At 42.8% G+C, this 13,499-nt stretch overlaps 1 protein-coding gene across 2 annotated transcripts in view; it reads right to left on the bottom strand.

Annotated features, from left to right (window-relative positions):
- Nucleotides 1-6,146: 6,146 nt before the first annotated feature.
- The window catches only part of bgnb (biglycan b), a 47,199-nt gene continuing 39,846 nt past the window's right edge, over nt 6,147-13,499 (bottom strand). For both annotated transcript variants that reach the window (XM_079496061.1, XM_079496062.1), the window contains 4 exons: nt 12,719-12,829; nt 10,738-10,831; nt 9,684-9,822; nt 6,147-9,139 (listed from right to left, as the gene is read on the bottom strand). In XM_079496061.1, coding sequence (XP_079352187.1) covers nt 8,942-9,139; nt 9,684-9,822; nt 10,738-10,831; nt 12,719-12,829 — 542 coding nt within the window. In that variant the 3' untranslated portion in view covers nt 6,147-8,941. The remainder of the gene's footprint in view (nt 9,140-9,683; nt 9,823-10,737; nt 10,832-12,718; nt 12,830-13,499) is intronic.

Below are 13,499 nucleotides of genomic sequence, written 5' to 3'. Positions count from 1 at the left end.
GCGCCGTGGTGGTGGTGGAGCGCTGCTGGGAGACGGACATGGTGGTCAGGTGGTGAGAGAGAGGGGCGATGACGCGCTGAGGAGCGGGCCAAATTGAAAACGGCCAGTGCACACACCAGTCATCTAAAAGTAGGCTACTCAAATACGGTAAATAAAATAACAGTAAAAGTATCAAATACTGCAATGCAGAAATACTCAGATGAGTTGAATATGAAAACCGAAACAAGCCATAGGCTTTCTTGGGCTATAAATCATCTAATAGCACATATAGCAAGCAATAGCACCTTGTATTGAACTGTAGCCTACAACTTTCCTGTGTTGTATTTGTCTGTATGCAAACTGTTAATAAAGTAGCCTATTTGATCAATCATTCAATCAATCAATACTGAAATGCAGAAATACTATATAATAAATTAAGGTGTTGTAGTCATAATGTATATCTTAAGTAAAAACAAAAAAAAGAAAGTACAATTGGCATTAACTTAAAGTACCAAAAGACAGGTGCTTCTCAAAGTGGGGTCTGGGGACCCCTAGGGGGGTGATTTAGGAACCAAATGGACTCATGTGTCTGTAACAAATGGAACCAAACAAACCCTTACGGGTCCTTTTTTTTTAAACTAACGTTTTGAATATTTTTGCCACCATAAATCTATGGGGTCCTTAATTGGGACATAATGTTTTCAGATGGGGGTCTGCAGCCAAATACACATCAAGGGGTCCTTGACATGAAAAGGTTTGAGAACCCTGCACTGCCCAGTGCCCTGCCCTTAAAATGGTGCATTTATATGGCGCTTTTATCCAAAGCACTTTACATTGATAGTGCATAATTAATAACATAATAATAACATTCACCCACACATTCATACACCGATGGCGGAGGAAACCATGCTGCAAGGGACCAAACCTACACATCGGGAGCAATCAGGGGTTCAGTGTCTTGCTCAAGGATACTTTGACACTGAATAACTGGGGGAGCCCTGGGAACCTCACGGTTTCCATCCGGCTGCTCTACCCCTGAGCCACTGCCACTATCTATCTATCTATCTATCTATCTATCTATCTATCTATCTATCTACAGTATCTATCTATCTATCTATCTATCTATCTATCTATCTATCTATCTATCTATCTATCTACAGTATCTATCTATCTATCTATCTATCTATCTATCTATCTATCTATCTATCTATCTATCTATCTGTCTATCTGTCTATCCGTGTGTGTGTGTGTGTGTGTGTGTGTGTGTGTGTGTGTGTGTGTGTGTGTGTGTGTGTGTGTGTGTGTGTGTGTGTGTGTGTGTGTGTGTGTGTGCGTGCGTGCGTGCGTGCGTGCGTGCGTGCGTGCGTGCGTGCGTGCGTGCGTGCGTGCGTGCGTGCGTGGCTGCGTGCGTGCGTGCGTGCGTGCGTGCGTGCGTGCGTGCGTGCGTGCGTGCGTGCGTGGCTGCGTGCGTGCGTGCGTGGCTGCGTGCGTGCATGCGTGCGTGCGTGCGTGCGTGCGTGCGTGCGTGCGTGCGTGAAAATGGATCCATCAGTGGTCCCCAAACCCTGTCCAGGGATATGCTGACAACGTACAGGTGTCATCTAGAGAGGAACATGCTGGCACGCGCTGATGAATTTCTCCACTGTTCCAGACTGGAGGTGAAACACAAAATGTGCCGTGCTCCATGAACGCCGCAGTGGCGGCAACCGTTGGTTCACTAGTAAGAGACCACACCACACCTTCTGCTCAAGTTTAACAGTATTGCACGAGTGAGATGTAAGTGTATTGATGAGGAGCCCGAGGTGGGGCGAGACTCTGGGTGGGGGCGTAGTCTCGGGAGCCTGACGACCGCCGTAGCTCTGCCCGGGAGCGGTCGGTCGCCTCTGCTCCGACACTGCCCCCCTCGGGGCTCCTATAGAAAGAGAGAGAGCGAGACACAAGTGTTAGCGGGACAAGGCTGAGGATGAAGGGGGTTTGTTGGGGGGGGGGGGGGGTTGACGGCACGAAGCAGCATCAAACAGGTAAGTGATGCGAGAACAGGTGTATTTATGCTGTGGTGAATGTTACGTGATTGGCTGTGAGACTATAGGAACGCAGGTGTAATTGATAAGGTGATAGGGAATGGGAGTGATCGAGATAAGCAGAGGGTGGTCTCTAATCCTGAACCTGCGTTGAATACATCTTCATTACAAGGCCAAGAAAGACAAGCTATACCTCCTTCCTAATTATGGGCCAACCCATCAGGGTGTACTTCTGGTAATGAAACGTACCCATATACTGGGCCATAAGTTCAACATCGCTGGTGAGTGGGGGGGAAGTTGAGGAGCTCACTATAAAGAGTTTCACCACTGTCTCAACCTGATGGATCTGTCCCCCTCCCTGTAGTCATGAAGCTCGAGGCTGTGAGAGAAGTGTCCCTGGTGAAAATACATCACCTCTTTGCCAATGTACACATCCCACAAAATGCACTGAGAGACATGACGAATAGAACTGTCCAGCTGGCCAGAACATGGGTTGGCCTAAACTCACACGCCACACAAGAGTCAAGACATACTCTTCCTTTCATAATATTATGGCGAAGGGGGGCTAGGGGTCTCAAATGTAGAGTGGATTTATGCAGCAACAAGGCTAACCCAGTAACCCACCTACTATACATGCTCAATAATGATGATGGCACCGTCAGAGAAATGGCCAGGGCATCACTCCTACTGGATTTGCGCAGGAGAAATGTCACCCTGGCAGACCAGAATAACTTTCTAGGCTTCAGGAGGAAACTGGACTCACAAGCCAAGGGCTTTGGGATCTGGTCTGATTGGCCAGATCTCAATGACCTCTGCCGTCGGACAAGAGTCCAGCTAAAATGGGCAAAGAACTATGAAAACGTGCCCATCTCTGATGGATTAATTACAGACCCCAGCATGGTAGCGGAGGCTACTCTCACCCACCAGGGAGGGTACGGTACACTAGAGTCTAGTGACTAGACTACAGGTACGAAACAGACTGAAGCCAAACAACATTGGCGTGGACTTCGGCTGCAGGGAAGGTTGGCCTGTGTTGATTTAGCTGATCACTCTGTTTCACATTTGTTGTACAAAATTCACCATCAAATTAAGCTAGACTGCAAATATTACCAACCAAGTACAATCTGTCAATCTGGTATACCCTGACATCCACACTCCACTTTGTATGAACCATCATGATTCTGAACAACACATAGATATAGAATCCATCGCACACATAACAAATGGATGTAGTGCATAGAAAAGTTGTATATTGCTCACCCCGACCAATTGACCTAGTCTCTGATGCAGTTTGAAAATATATGCCAACCAGTGCAGCAATGTATAAACACAGACCACGAGTGGCCTAACAATGACAAAGAGCAAAGGCAAACAACTTGCCAAATACTGATCTGTTTCGGTACGGGTGTTATAGGCAGTTTGTCTGTGTGGAGGAGAAGGTACCATGTGTATAGGTGCCCATGAACTCTCAGCGCCGTTATATTTCTTTCCCTGTAAAATTAATTGTAATTTGCGGATTCAAACTAAATTGTGTGTGTGCGTGTGTGTGTCTGTGTGTGTGTGTGTGTGTGTGTGTGTGTATGTGTGTGTTTGTGTGTGTGCTCGACTGTGTGCACATGTGCATTATGTTTCCTCCTCTCCACTTTCCTCGGCGATCATCCTATTTTGTTTGCGTCATTCACTCATCAGATGTTTTCACTGTCCAATCGAACGTCTCCTTTATTTTTGCACACACACAACATTATTGCAATCAAGGACATGTCTTTCTCTCTCCCTCTTGTGTCGATGCGGCAGGCAGGCTAAAAATGTCCTTTATTCACATGCAGCAAGTAGCTTAGTCCAATTACAAGGACATATAAAAGGCAGAATATATGCTTTGCTAAAGTAACAGGGGAATTGCTAATACCGTAGAGACCAATGTAAACAACTCCCATTTGACCCCACCCCCACCCATGCAGTGGTGGAAAAAGTACTCACAATGTTTACTTAAGTAAAAGTATCAATACTGCAATATAGATATACTGGCATCAAAATGTACTTAAAGTACCAAAAACTGAACTCATTATGCAGAAAAGTTAAAGAAAAAAAAGAAGAATAAAACAAGCAGATCTACACGCTCACATTGTGTCGCATTGTTGTGACCTTGTAGATCGGCTATTTTCAAATGGCTGAAATTACGTGGATAATGTATAATAATCAAAATCTACAAAGTAACTAGGAGTTAAAGTTTTCGAATAAATGTGCTGTAGTAAAAGTACAATATTTGGATTCGAGAGAGTAGTTAAGTATTGGAAATTGGAAATACTCCAGTAAAGTAAAAGCACCTCAAAATGTTACTTACAGTACGTGAGTAAATGTACGTTTCCACCGCTGCCCCCAACGCAGGCAAATAAAGCATAAAATAAAATAATTATCTGTACAAAACAACAAACAAATGTATCAGGCACTGTATGGGCTTGTTGGGGTCCTACTTTACTTTAGGACACACTGCACTCTGAGGTTCAGGCCAAATCTATTGTGTGTTCTCTCTCTATATGGGACAGCCCCCCCCCCCCCCCCCTCTACAACAGTGTCCCCTCAAGGGATTGATGCTCTAGTCTACTAAATTACAATACAGACAAGCATAATAGTTAGTAAAGGCACAGGATAATGCAATACATACACTGACTACTGTATACAATACATGCAGGTTGGCGTTCCGTTCTGTTGAGTCTGGACAACGATGGGGAAATATGAGGCTACTGATTGGCTAAGATGGTTGCGTTAAAAGCATCTCCTAACAAAGTAAGCATCACTGAGCCATGAGGCCCAATGGAGCAGGGGCCTATCTCCTGTTTCCTACTCCCTCTGGACATGTACATGGACGTGTACAAGTACACTCGCTGGACACGATGCTAGTATGTTGCAGGGACTTACCCCAATCCAACCCTTGATGCTGAACGCCAAGGAGGGAGGGATTGGGTCCCATTTTTCAGTCTTTGATATGACCTGTCTGGGAATAAAACCCCAACCTTCCAGTCCCAGGGCGGACACTCTACCCACAAGGCCACTGAGCTGGTTAACTCAATTAAATATTGTTTTGTTCAAATGTGTTGAGTAGCTCTCTATTCCCATTGTAATCATTGCTATGTTGAGTGTTTGTTCAGTAACAGAGGTCTCCCCGTCTCTCTGCAGCTCTTTGGTAAACAGAAAACACATTTTCAGTCAGGATACCAATTTCATCCTGTCAGGAGAGTGAACTCATACGGGAAAGAGGATATACAAATGAAAATTGGCAGAGATGACACAAATGAATGAGCCGACAAAGGTTGGAACTGGAGCACTATAAAATGTAAGCTGATAAATGGGGTATCTCTCTCCTGATTGGATGAAATTAGAGACCCAGCTGAAAATGATGTTCTGCTTTCTGAAGAGTTGAAGAGACGGAGTACTCTGAAGTAGGCTACTGTAGCAATTACTATCATAGAGCTTTAAAGTTTTAACAAAAGAAAATGTCCCAAAAATATCACAGCATCTTTAAAGACAGACATTTTACATTTTAAGCCTGATTTAGATGACAGAGCATAAATGTGTTTGTTTGTTTGTATCTCTGACATTCAGTTACAAAACCAGGGGCACCTTGGGCTTGGGATGGACATTTTTGTCAAAATTACATTTTTTCCACGGACATACAAAACGAGTGGACAATAATATTACCAGAAACACATAAAGAGCTAGAACATAGCAGGTCTGTAACTCAGAGCGTTCAAATGGAACCCATTTGGTTTCTAGTACACTCCCAGAGTTAAGGGGGTCCTTGAAAATAAACATTTGAGAACCACTAGTTGGACAGGACACCTAATATGCCATAGTGAAGGCATAGAATATGTATGACACTTATTTACTACGACATTGATTGATTGATTGATTGATTGATTGATCTGAATACTGTGAATCAATCAATCAGTGTTGTAGTAAATAAGTGTCATACATATTCTGAAGAAAACCTGGAGACTTGACATTCAGTAATTGGGTCTTATGATCAAAATAAGAATATTATAATGGTGTGTAAAAAACAAAAATTGCCACAGACAAGAGCAAGTCTTTGCCATGGACACATTTGTCTATGTACGGACATTATTATTGATGACCCCTGTACAAAACGTGTTGGACTGATGCACTGGAATTGTGGCTTTAACTTTATTTTGTGCTATGACATGTACACGGTGTGAAAATAATGATCCATGATGGACATACAGTACACTTTGATAACACAATGTAACCTCCAAATAGGGATGGGACGATATGAACATTTCATGTCACGATTATCGTGACCAAAACAACTGTGATTTACGATGTTATCGCGATAATGAAAATATGCTTAAGACTCTTAAGACTCTTAAGACTCTTAAGACTTAAGACTTTTCGTAACCACTTTAAAGGAACGTTTGCCAAAAATAGCAGCTCTAACAAGCTACAACAACACGTTTCGGCAAAGTCATTGGGTAGAGAGCAGGGACAAAAGACTGTATCAAGGTCCGTTTTAGGGTTTTAAGTGGTTTTAAGTTAACCGGATTCATATGCAGCTCGGCAAATAAAAGGTGAATTGGTCCCAGTGCATGTCATGAGTCGGAGGACAATTTCACGATAAATTAAATCTCTGTGATAGGATTATTGTGAGCGTTGTTTTTTGTTTTGTTTTGATCACGATAAACGATAATAACGATTATCGTCCCATCCCTACCTCCAAATGGCTTCAGACCAGCAAGAAACAAAAGTAAAAGTTCAGAACGTGACTCCAGAATCAGAAGACACAAACATCCCATAGAAAGAGCACTGTTAATGTGACTACACACAAAACATGCCATGAATTGATTTGATCTACCGTTAACCTGCAATCTCCACCAGATCATAATAAAAACTAAAATGACTATTATCACAATAAGAGCTATCATGTCAAAAATAAAAAAGGAATGAAATGAAACGATGCTTCACAGGTTTTCAAAGTTTACTGTTCCATACTTTTTGGCTGGGGGGGGGGGGGGGGGGGGGGGGGTGACAACAACAATTAGGGATGTCCGATAAATGCATACTGTAAAAGTAATATCGGAAAATATTGGTATAGGTTTTTGGATTGTTCTTTATATTTTCTTTTCTTTTTTGTTTTGTTTTTATTAAGTTACAGGAGTTGTTACTGTATGGTGCGGTGTGATATGAAATGTGAGTTTACCATAATCTCAGTAATCATATTCCATCATATTCAAGGGCTTTTGGAGAGAAATGAGACAGACTCTAGTCACTTTCGAATTAGAGCACTGCAGAGGGCAGGTGTGTGCGTCTGTGCAGCTGACGCTTGTTGACACTCGTTAATGCCATAGGCATCAAGGCAATTATGCTTCTGCACTGTCAAATATGCCAACATCGTCCCGGGCCGGGACTAGCGGTCCGGGCACCTAGGCCCCTAATGCGGCACGACAGTGTATTGCGGGTTCGAGTCCCGTTCCTGATAAACTTTGCTGTATGTCACTCCCCGTCTCTCTCCCCTCGTCTGTCTCCACTTTCCACTATCAATAAAGGCAAAAAGACCAACAAATATCTTTAAAAAAACTAGATAGAAGTCAATTAGTTGACTTTTGGTGAAAAAGCCTGCATATACTGTATATCGGTATCGCTTGATAATCGGTATCGGAAATTAGGAGTTGGACAATATCGAACATCCCTAACAGCAATACATTCCTTTCAAAAAGGCTCCACAAACAATCTATGCCTAGTGTGGCAAAAAACACATCAAATAAATTCTGCTTTAGCATTTTTATATTTTAAGTGTGAAAAGTAGGCACATGGCTTTCCAGTCTCTTCAAGTTCTCTGTAAAAATAGTTTTCACTTCTTTTTGTATTAAGTCGTTACCATTAACCACTTAGAGCCCTATAGTCCCTATTCTGGGGCAAACATTCAGCAAAAGTAGGCGATCTACAAGCTCAAAACGAGCTTGTAGATCGGCTATTTTTAAAGAGATTTGCTGTAGAGTGACAAAAGGTTCTGGCCTAGTATAGAGCTCTGGGGAACTCCGGTAAATTCAGTACTGTATAACGGTATAAGGTTTAAGTGGCTAATTCGCTCTCCATCTCTCTCCCTCTCTCTCCAAAAACAAAACTGAAAACAAAAACAAAACAAAAATTAGGTCTATTCATTTATAATAACTTTTAAAAAACGTTTTACTTTTAACCTCTACCTCCTCCTCATCTCAATTAGCTCCATCCTTCTCATCACATTCTGCTCTCCTCCGCTCTCCCTCAGGGGTCATCACAACGCCGGCTTGTGGTGGACATTTTGGTCAAAATTCAATTTTTACCACGGACATACAAAAACAAGGGGAGAATAATATTAATATAAACCAGCGACAGCTCCAGAAATTTGTGACTGGGGGGACTATGGAGGGGGAGCTGGCAATTTAGAGTTGGGGCTAATGAATTTTGGTTTACATATAAGTCATTCAATTGGGTTTGTGGGGAGGGGGGCTTGGGGGGGGGGCTAATCCTCCACCAGAGGGGCTAAAGCCCCCCTAGCCGTCCCTGGAAGAAACGCATCAAGAGCTAGCCCTGAATGACCATAGCAGGTTGTAACTCTGAGTGTTCAAATGGAAACAAATGGATCCGTAAGAGTCCATTTGGTTCCATTTGAACACTCTCAGAGTTAAGGGGTTCCTCGCAAATAACACATTTGAGAACCACTAGTAGTAGTTGGACGAAGAGTATGCCACAGCGTCGTAGTAAATAAGTGTCATACATATTCTGGAGACTTGGCATTCAATAATTCGGGTCTTATGATCAAAATAAGAACATTATAATGGTGTGTCAAAGAAGAAAATCAAAAAATGTTCCACAGACAAGTCTTTGCCACGGACACATTTGTCTTGTGTACGGACATGTTGATGACCCCTGCTCTCTCTGTCTCTCTGCCTCTACTTCTTGTAGTTTCCGAACTGGATGGCCAGCCGGTCGGTGACGCAGCGGAAGGCGGCGGGCTGCACTTCCCAGTACTTGACGGGGTTGGAGAACAGGCTGATGCCGTGGTAGAACGTCCTCTTCATCCCGAAGCCCCGGGGACAGAAGTCATCAACGCCCACCTGGCTGATGCTGTTGGAATGGAGGTACACCACCTAGGGGAACGGAAGGGGTAATAGCAGAATGTGGGTGAACGGGGTGGGGGGTCACAGTCACTGTCTCCGGCGCAAATCCGGCAGCTCGGAACGATCTCTACCGGGTTTTCCTAAACGTAACCTCAGTAAAACTATGCCTAAACCTAACCCTATTCTTAAACCTAACCCTATTCCTAAAGGTAACCTCAATTAAAAAAAATTATGTTTGAACCAAAAACTTCTCAGCCAATCATACACTACAGTATAGTGTGCAAACACTATAAACACATACTTAAAAAAAACATGAAATAAAATTAAAGCACTTTGAAAGCTCACTGACCTGTAGTATTTCATGTCTGGCAGGCCCTTGTGAGATGGTTCTTACCTGTAAGTATTTCATGTCTGGCAGGCCCTTGGGGACGCGTGTGAGATGGTTCTTACCTGTAAGTATTTCATGTCTGGCAGGCCCTTGGTTACGCTCGTGAGATGGTTCTTATTCTTACCTGTAAGTATTTCATGTCTGGCAGGCCCTTGGTTACGCTCGTAAGATGGTTCTTATTCTTACCTGTAAGTATTTCATGTCTGGCAGGCCCTTGGGGACGCGCGTGAGCCGGTTGTTCTCCAGATGCAGCTCTCTCAGTCGGGGCAGGTATTCCAGGCTGCCGTTCTCTATGTGTCGGATGTGGTTGAAGCCCAGACCCAGCCTGCATTGCAGCCAGACGCGCACACGCACACGCACACGCACACGCACACAGTATGAGAAAACTCATTTTCTTTAACTCCGCACTGCTTTACTATTTACCAGCCACGGCATTTGACCCTAATTCATGACCTGGTACTGTACTCTGAGTTTGATAATGAATATGAACTTGAGTTAGTTATTATTTTTTTGTGCCTCTGTAGCTTGCTTTTCCTGTTTTCCTTTTTCTTTTTTTCCTCCCTTTTTACTGATGTATACTTTGTGTAAATTGTTATTATAATTTTGTCTCTCTTTTTGCCCGTTTTGTTTTTGTATTTATCAGTTTTGTGACGATGTCAGTATCTGCAATTATGCAACTGATGTATCCCAGTTTTCTTTTTAACACTTACAACCTGGCATTCCAATTTGGAGGATGTCATTATAGGAGTTTTCAGAAATGTTCAGAAAATGTTCAAAAATATCTGATCTAGAAGCTCTAGCAAGGTGTTGCAACGCGATGTGTTGTGAGCTTGTAGATTGGCTATTTTTGAACATTTTTGAATAGGGCATAAGTGAAACCTTTTATAATTATTTTGCGTAAATGTTCTGAAATAGAAAGTTTAACCAAAGCAAGTTTTTCAAATGGATTCCAACATTTTGCACTTTTTGACAAACTATCGCTAAAATAATTCAATAATCGATGGTCTTGGTCCCAAAAATGTGTCATGCACTGAATGACACATTTTGCTGTTATTTGGTGGCATTGAGTTGTAGTTCTTAGCATTACCCTTAGGTGTCACTGTAGGCTGAAAAAAAAGATATATACATTTTGTCATTACCCACAGGGTATTTCTCTCCAGGAATGCAATTAAAAGCGCCAGGCTGGAAGGGAGGAGCGGTTTGAAGGCAGTCGTGCGTTGAGTCTGAGGCGTGGAATTACCTGTACAGGTGTTTGTAACGACTCAAATCTTCCAGTTCCACCGCCTGAATCTGGTTGTGGTCCAAATGGAGTTCATGGAGACTGTCTGGGAGGTCTGGGAGAGAGAGAGAGAGAGAGAGAGAGAGAGAGAGAGAGAGAGAGAGAGAGAGAGAGAGAGAGAGAGAGAGAGAGAGAGAGACCAGAACTAGACTGTAAGGCTCCATGCAGCACGACTCAAGGTTACAATCCTGACCCACATCCATTGTCTCTCTCACCTACTTATTACACAAATGGTTTTTCCCCCCCTGTTTAATCAGCTGTAAATAAATGGCATCTAATGGACTGCTCCGAGATCATATCGAAGCTCACTCTGTAATTAACAACCTGCTCTCTAATTAAGATGCCAAATGATAACGAGAAGGCTCCGCTCCACATGTGCTTGTAGGCCAGGCTGGCAGATGCAGTTCATGTCGTCAACTAAACTTTGACGAGGAATATTCTAACATCTAACTAACATCATAATCTATGATGACTAAAACTATGACTACTACTAAAAGCTACCTACTAAAAGACAAGTCATTTTATGTTTGGTTACTCTCGGGTGTTGCACTCTGAAAATAGCATCTCTACAAGCTTGAAGATCGGCTATTTTCAGCATGCAACTAAGTGTAAAATCAGTCATTATGACGCCATCAAGACACCGCCAAAATACATTATTGTCGACATAATCACCTGTACATTTAGGTCGCATTCACTCCTAATACTTCGGTAGACTCGATGCGAATGGGTGGAGAAGTTGGGATTAAATTTTCTGCGGTTTGCCTTCACACTGTCACCATTCAGCCTTCTGATTGGTCCCTGACTGACTAACCAGCAGGCTCTTTCTGCCTTGTTCCGCCCTGGTTCCACCTTGTTTATGTTGAATTTGCTAAAACATAATTTTAGGGGAAAACGAAAAACAAACATGATATGCCCAGTCACCATGCTGGACCTGTGATGTTCCTTTTTACTGACACCAAGTTTAAAATAAGAATTGAATGCACAGAATATCAATACGAAGCAACTGAAAAATATGTTATTTCAGTGGTAGTGGATGGAGAGAAAGGATTTTTGTCCAACCACGAAACGGCAACCAATGGGTGCGAAGAGGGGCACAACCAGGGGCGGGACTTGACAATGGGTGAACACAGCAGGGACCTTTATCAATGTGTTCAATTCATGAAGTAGCCTACACAGTGAAATCTAAAATTATACTCATAACGTGCATGTGTCGTGCCGTCGAGGACTGGACCTCTCTATGGAGGCTCAGGCACAGCGCTGAGCGCACTGAGCACAGACAGCAGCGCAAAATGTTTACAAGTTTATCGAGATGAAGAAAGTCCCTATTCCCCACACAGTGACAGCACTCCATGTTTACGCACAGACAGACAGACAGAATATTCTGTAGGCTACACTGTAGTACTGTGTTTTTATGTGTTTCCTTAAGCAATTGATTAATGTACTCGTCCTCATATTTCGATCAGGGCTTCGGTCTCCTCATTCATGTCAATAACGGGACATTTTTGCACTGCGTAAAATATGCCTTCTCCGTCTCCAACTGTGTTTAGCTCCTCACCTGCCACATTGTTTGCTTCATTTCCTTTATTTGCTGCGGATTGCATTAACACCTGCACCGAATCGAAATCAAGTGCGATTGGAAGCGAAGAGTAGAATGCGGTTCTTTGATGCGCATTAGGATTCGAATGAGGCTTCACACGTGCCAAACGAAGCGCACTTTCCGACAATGTGCAGCAGGATTCGTTTTAATCGCAGTAAAGCTTTCTGGTGTGAAGGCGACCTTAGTCGACTAAAATCTTATGATATTTAGTCGACTGAAACTAGACTAAAACTAGACCTTTTCAGATGACTAAAATAAGACAAAAACTAAATGAAATTGTATTCAAAAGAAGGAAAAATGCTGTCAAAAGTAACACAGGATGCAGTGCTGTGTGTTCATAGTTACCTTTGGGTACGCCCGTCAGTTTGGCCTCAGATATGCGTAGGTAGTTGAGTTTCAGTCCCTTGAAGGCCCCAGGCTCAAAACCACTGTTTGTGATGGGATTCCCTCCCATCTCTGGAAGACACAATAATCGATGAATTTACATTTGAGACTTTGCCTGCTCAATTTTGTTTTTTATCATTTTTATTTCTTTTTTCTAGTTTGTTTTGGAGAATAGAGAGTATGCACATGCATCCCTCTTCCACCGGGACACACCCTCCTTATCCTCCTTATACTGAGATGGAGGACTGGAGTTTGGAAGCGCTCGTTGGAAATCACTCAACGGTATCACCCGTTTCTAAATGTCACATAACACAGGAGGCAGCAGGATGTTGCATTATACAAAACGAGCGCTTCCAAACGCTGACACTTTGAAAAAATAATCACCTTCACGGAATGTATTTGACAGAGAGTAGCTCATAACATTTATGGTGGATTTTTATGAAACAAAAACTTTGCAGATAGAAAGAGTATAATTCAAGCTTTCCGTACAGCTGCAATGTTGTTGAGTTTAACGTCGTTTAATACAATCAGATAGGACTTGATTGTTTGGATGAATGGGCTGTCAAGGCCAGAACGTTGTTTTTTCCCCCCACTCAGTAGGTGTTCCAGCATAACAATAATATAGGTATGATGAGGTCACGCGGGCGTATAGCCTCGATTTATAGTCTGTTGCAAAAAATAAATAAATATAGTAAATATTAAATAACTATTTTCCTGGCTCCAGTAACTGTATTTCCTCTTG

Source organism: Electrona antarctica, assembly GCF_951216825.1.
Source record: "Electrona antarctica genome assembly, chromosome: 2".
Lineage (NCBI taxonomy): Eukaryota > Metazoa > Chordata > Actinopteri > Myctophiformes > Myctophidae > Electrona > Electrona antarctica.
This window is presented reverse-complemented; position numbering and strand designations above follow the sequence as displayed.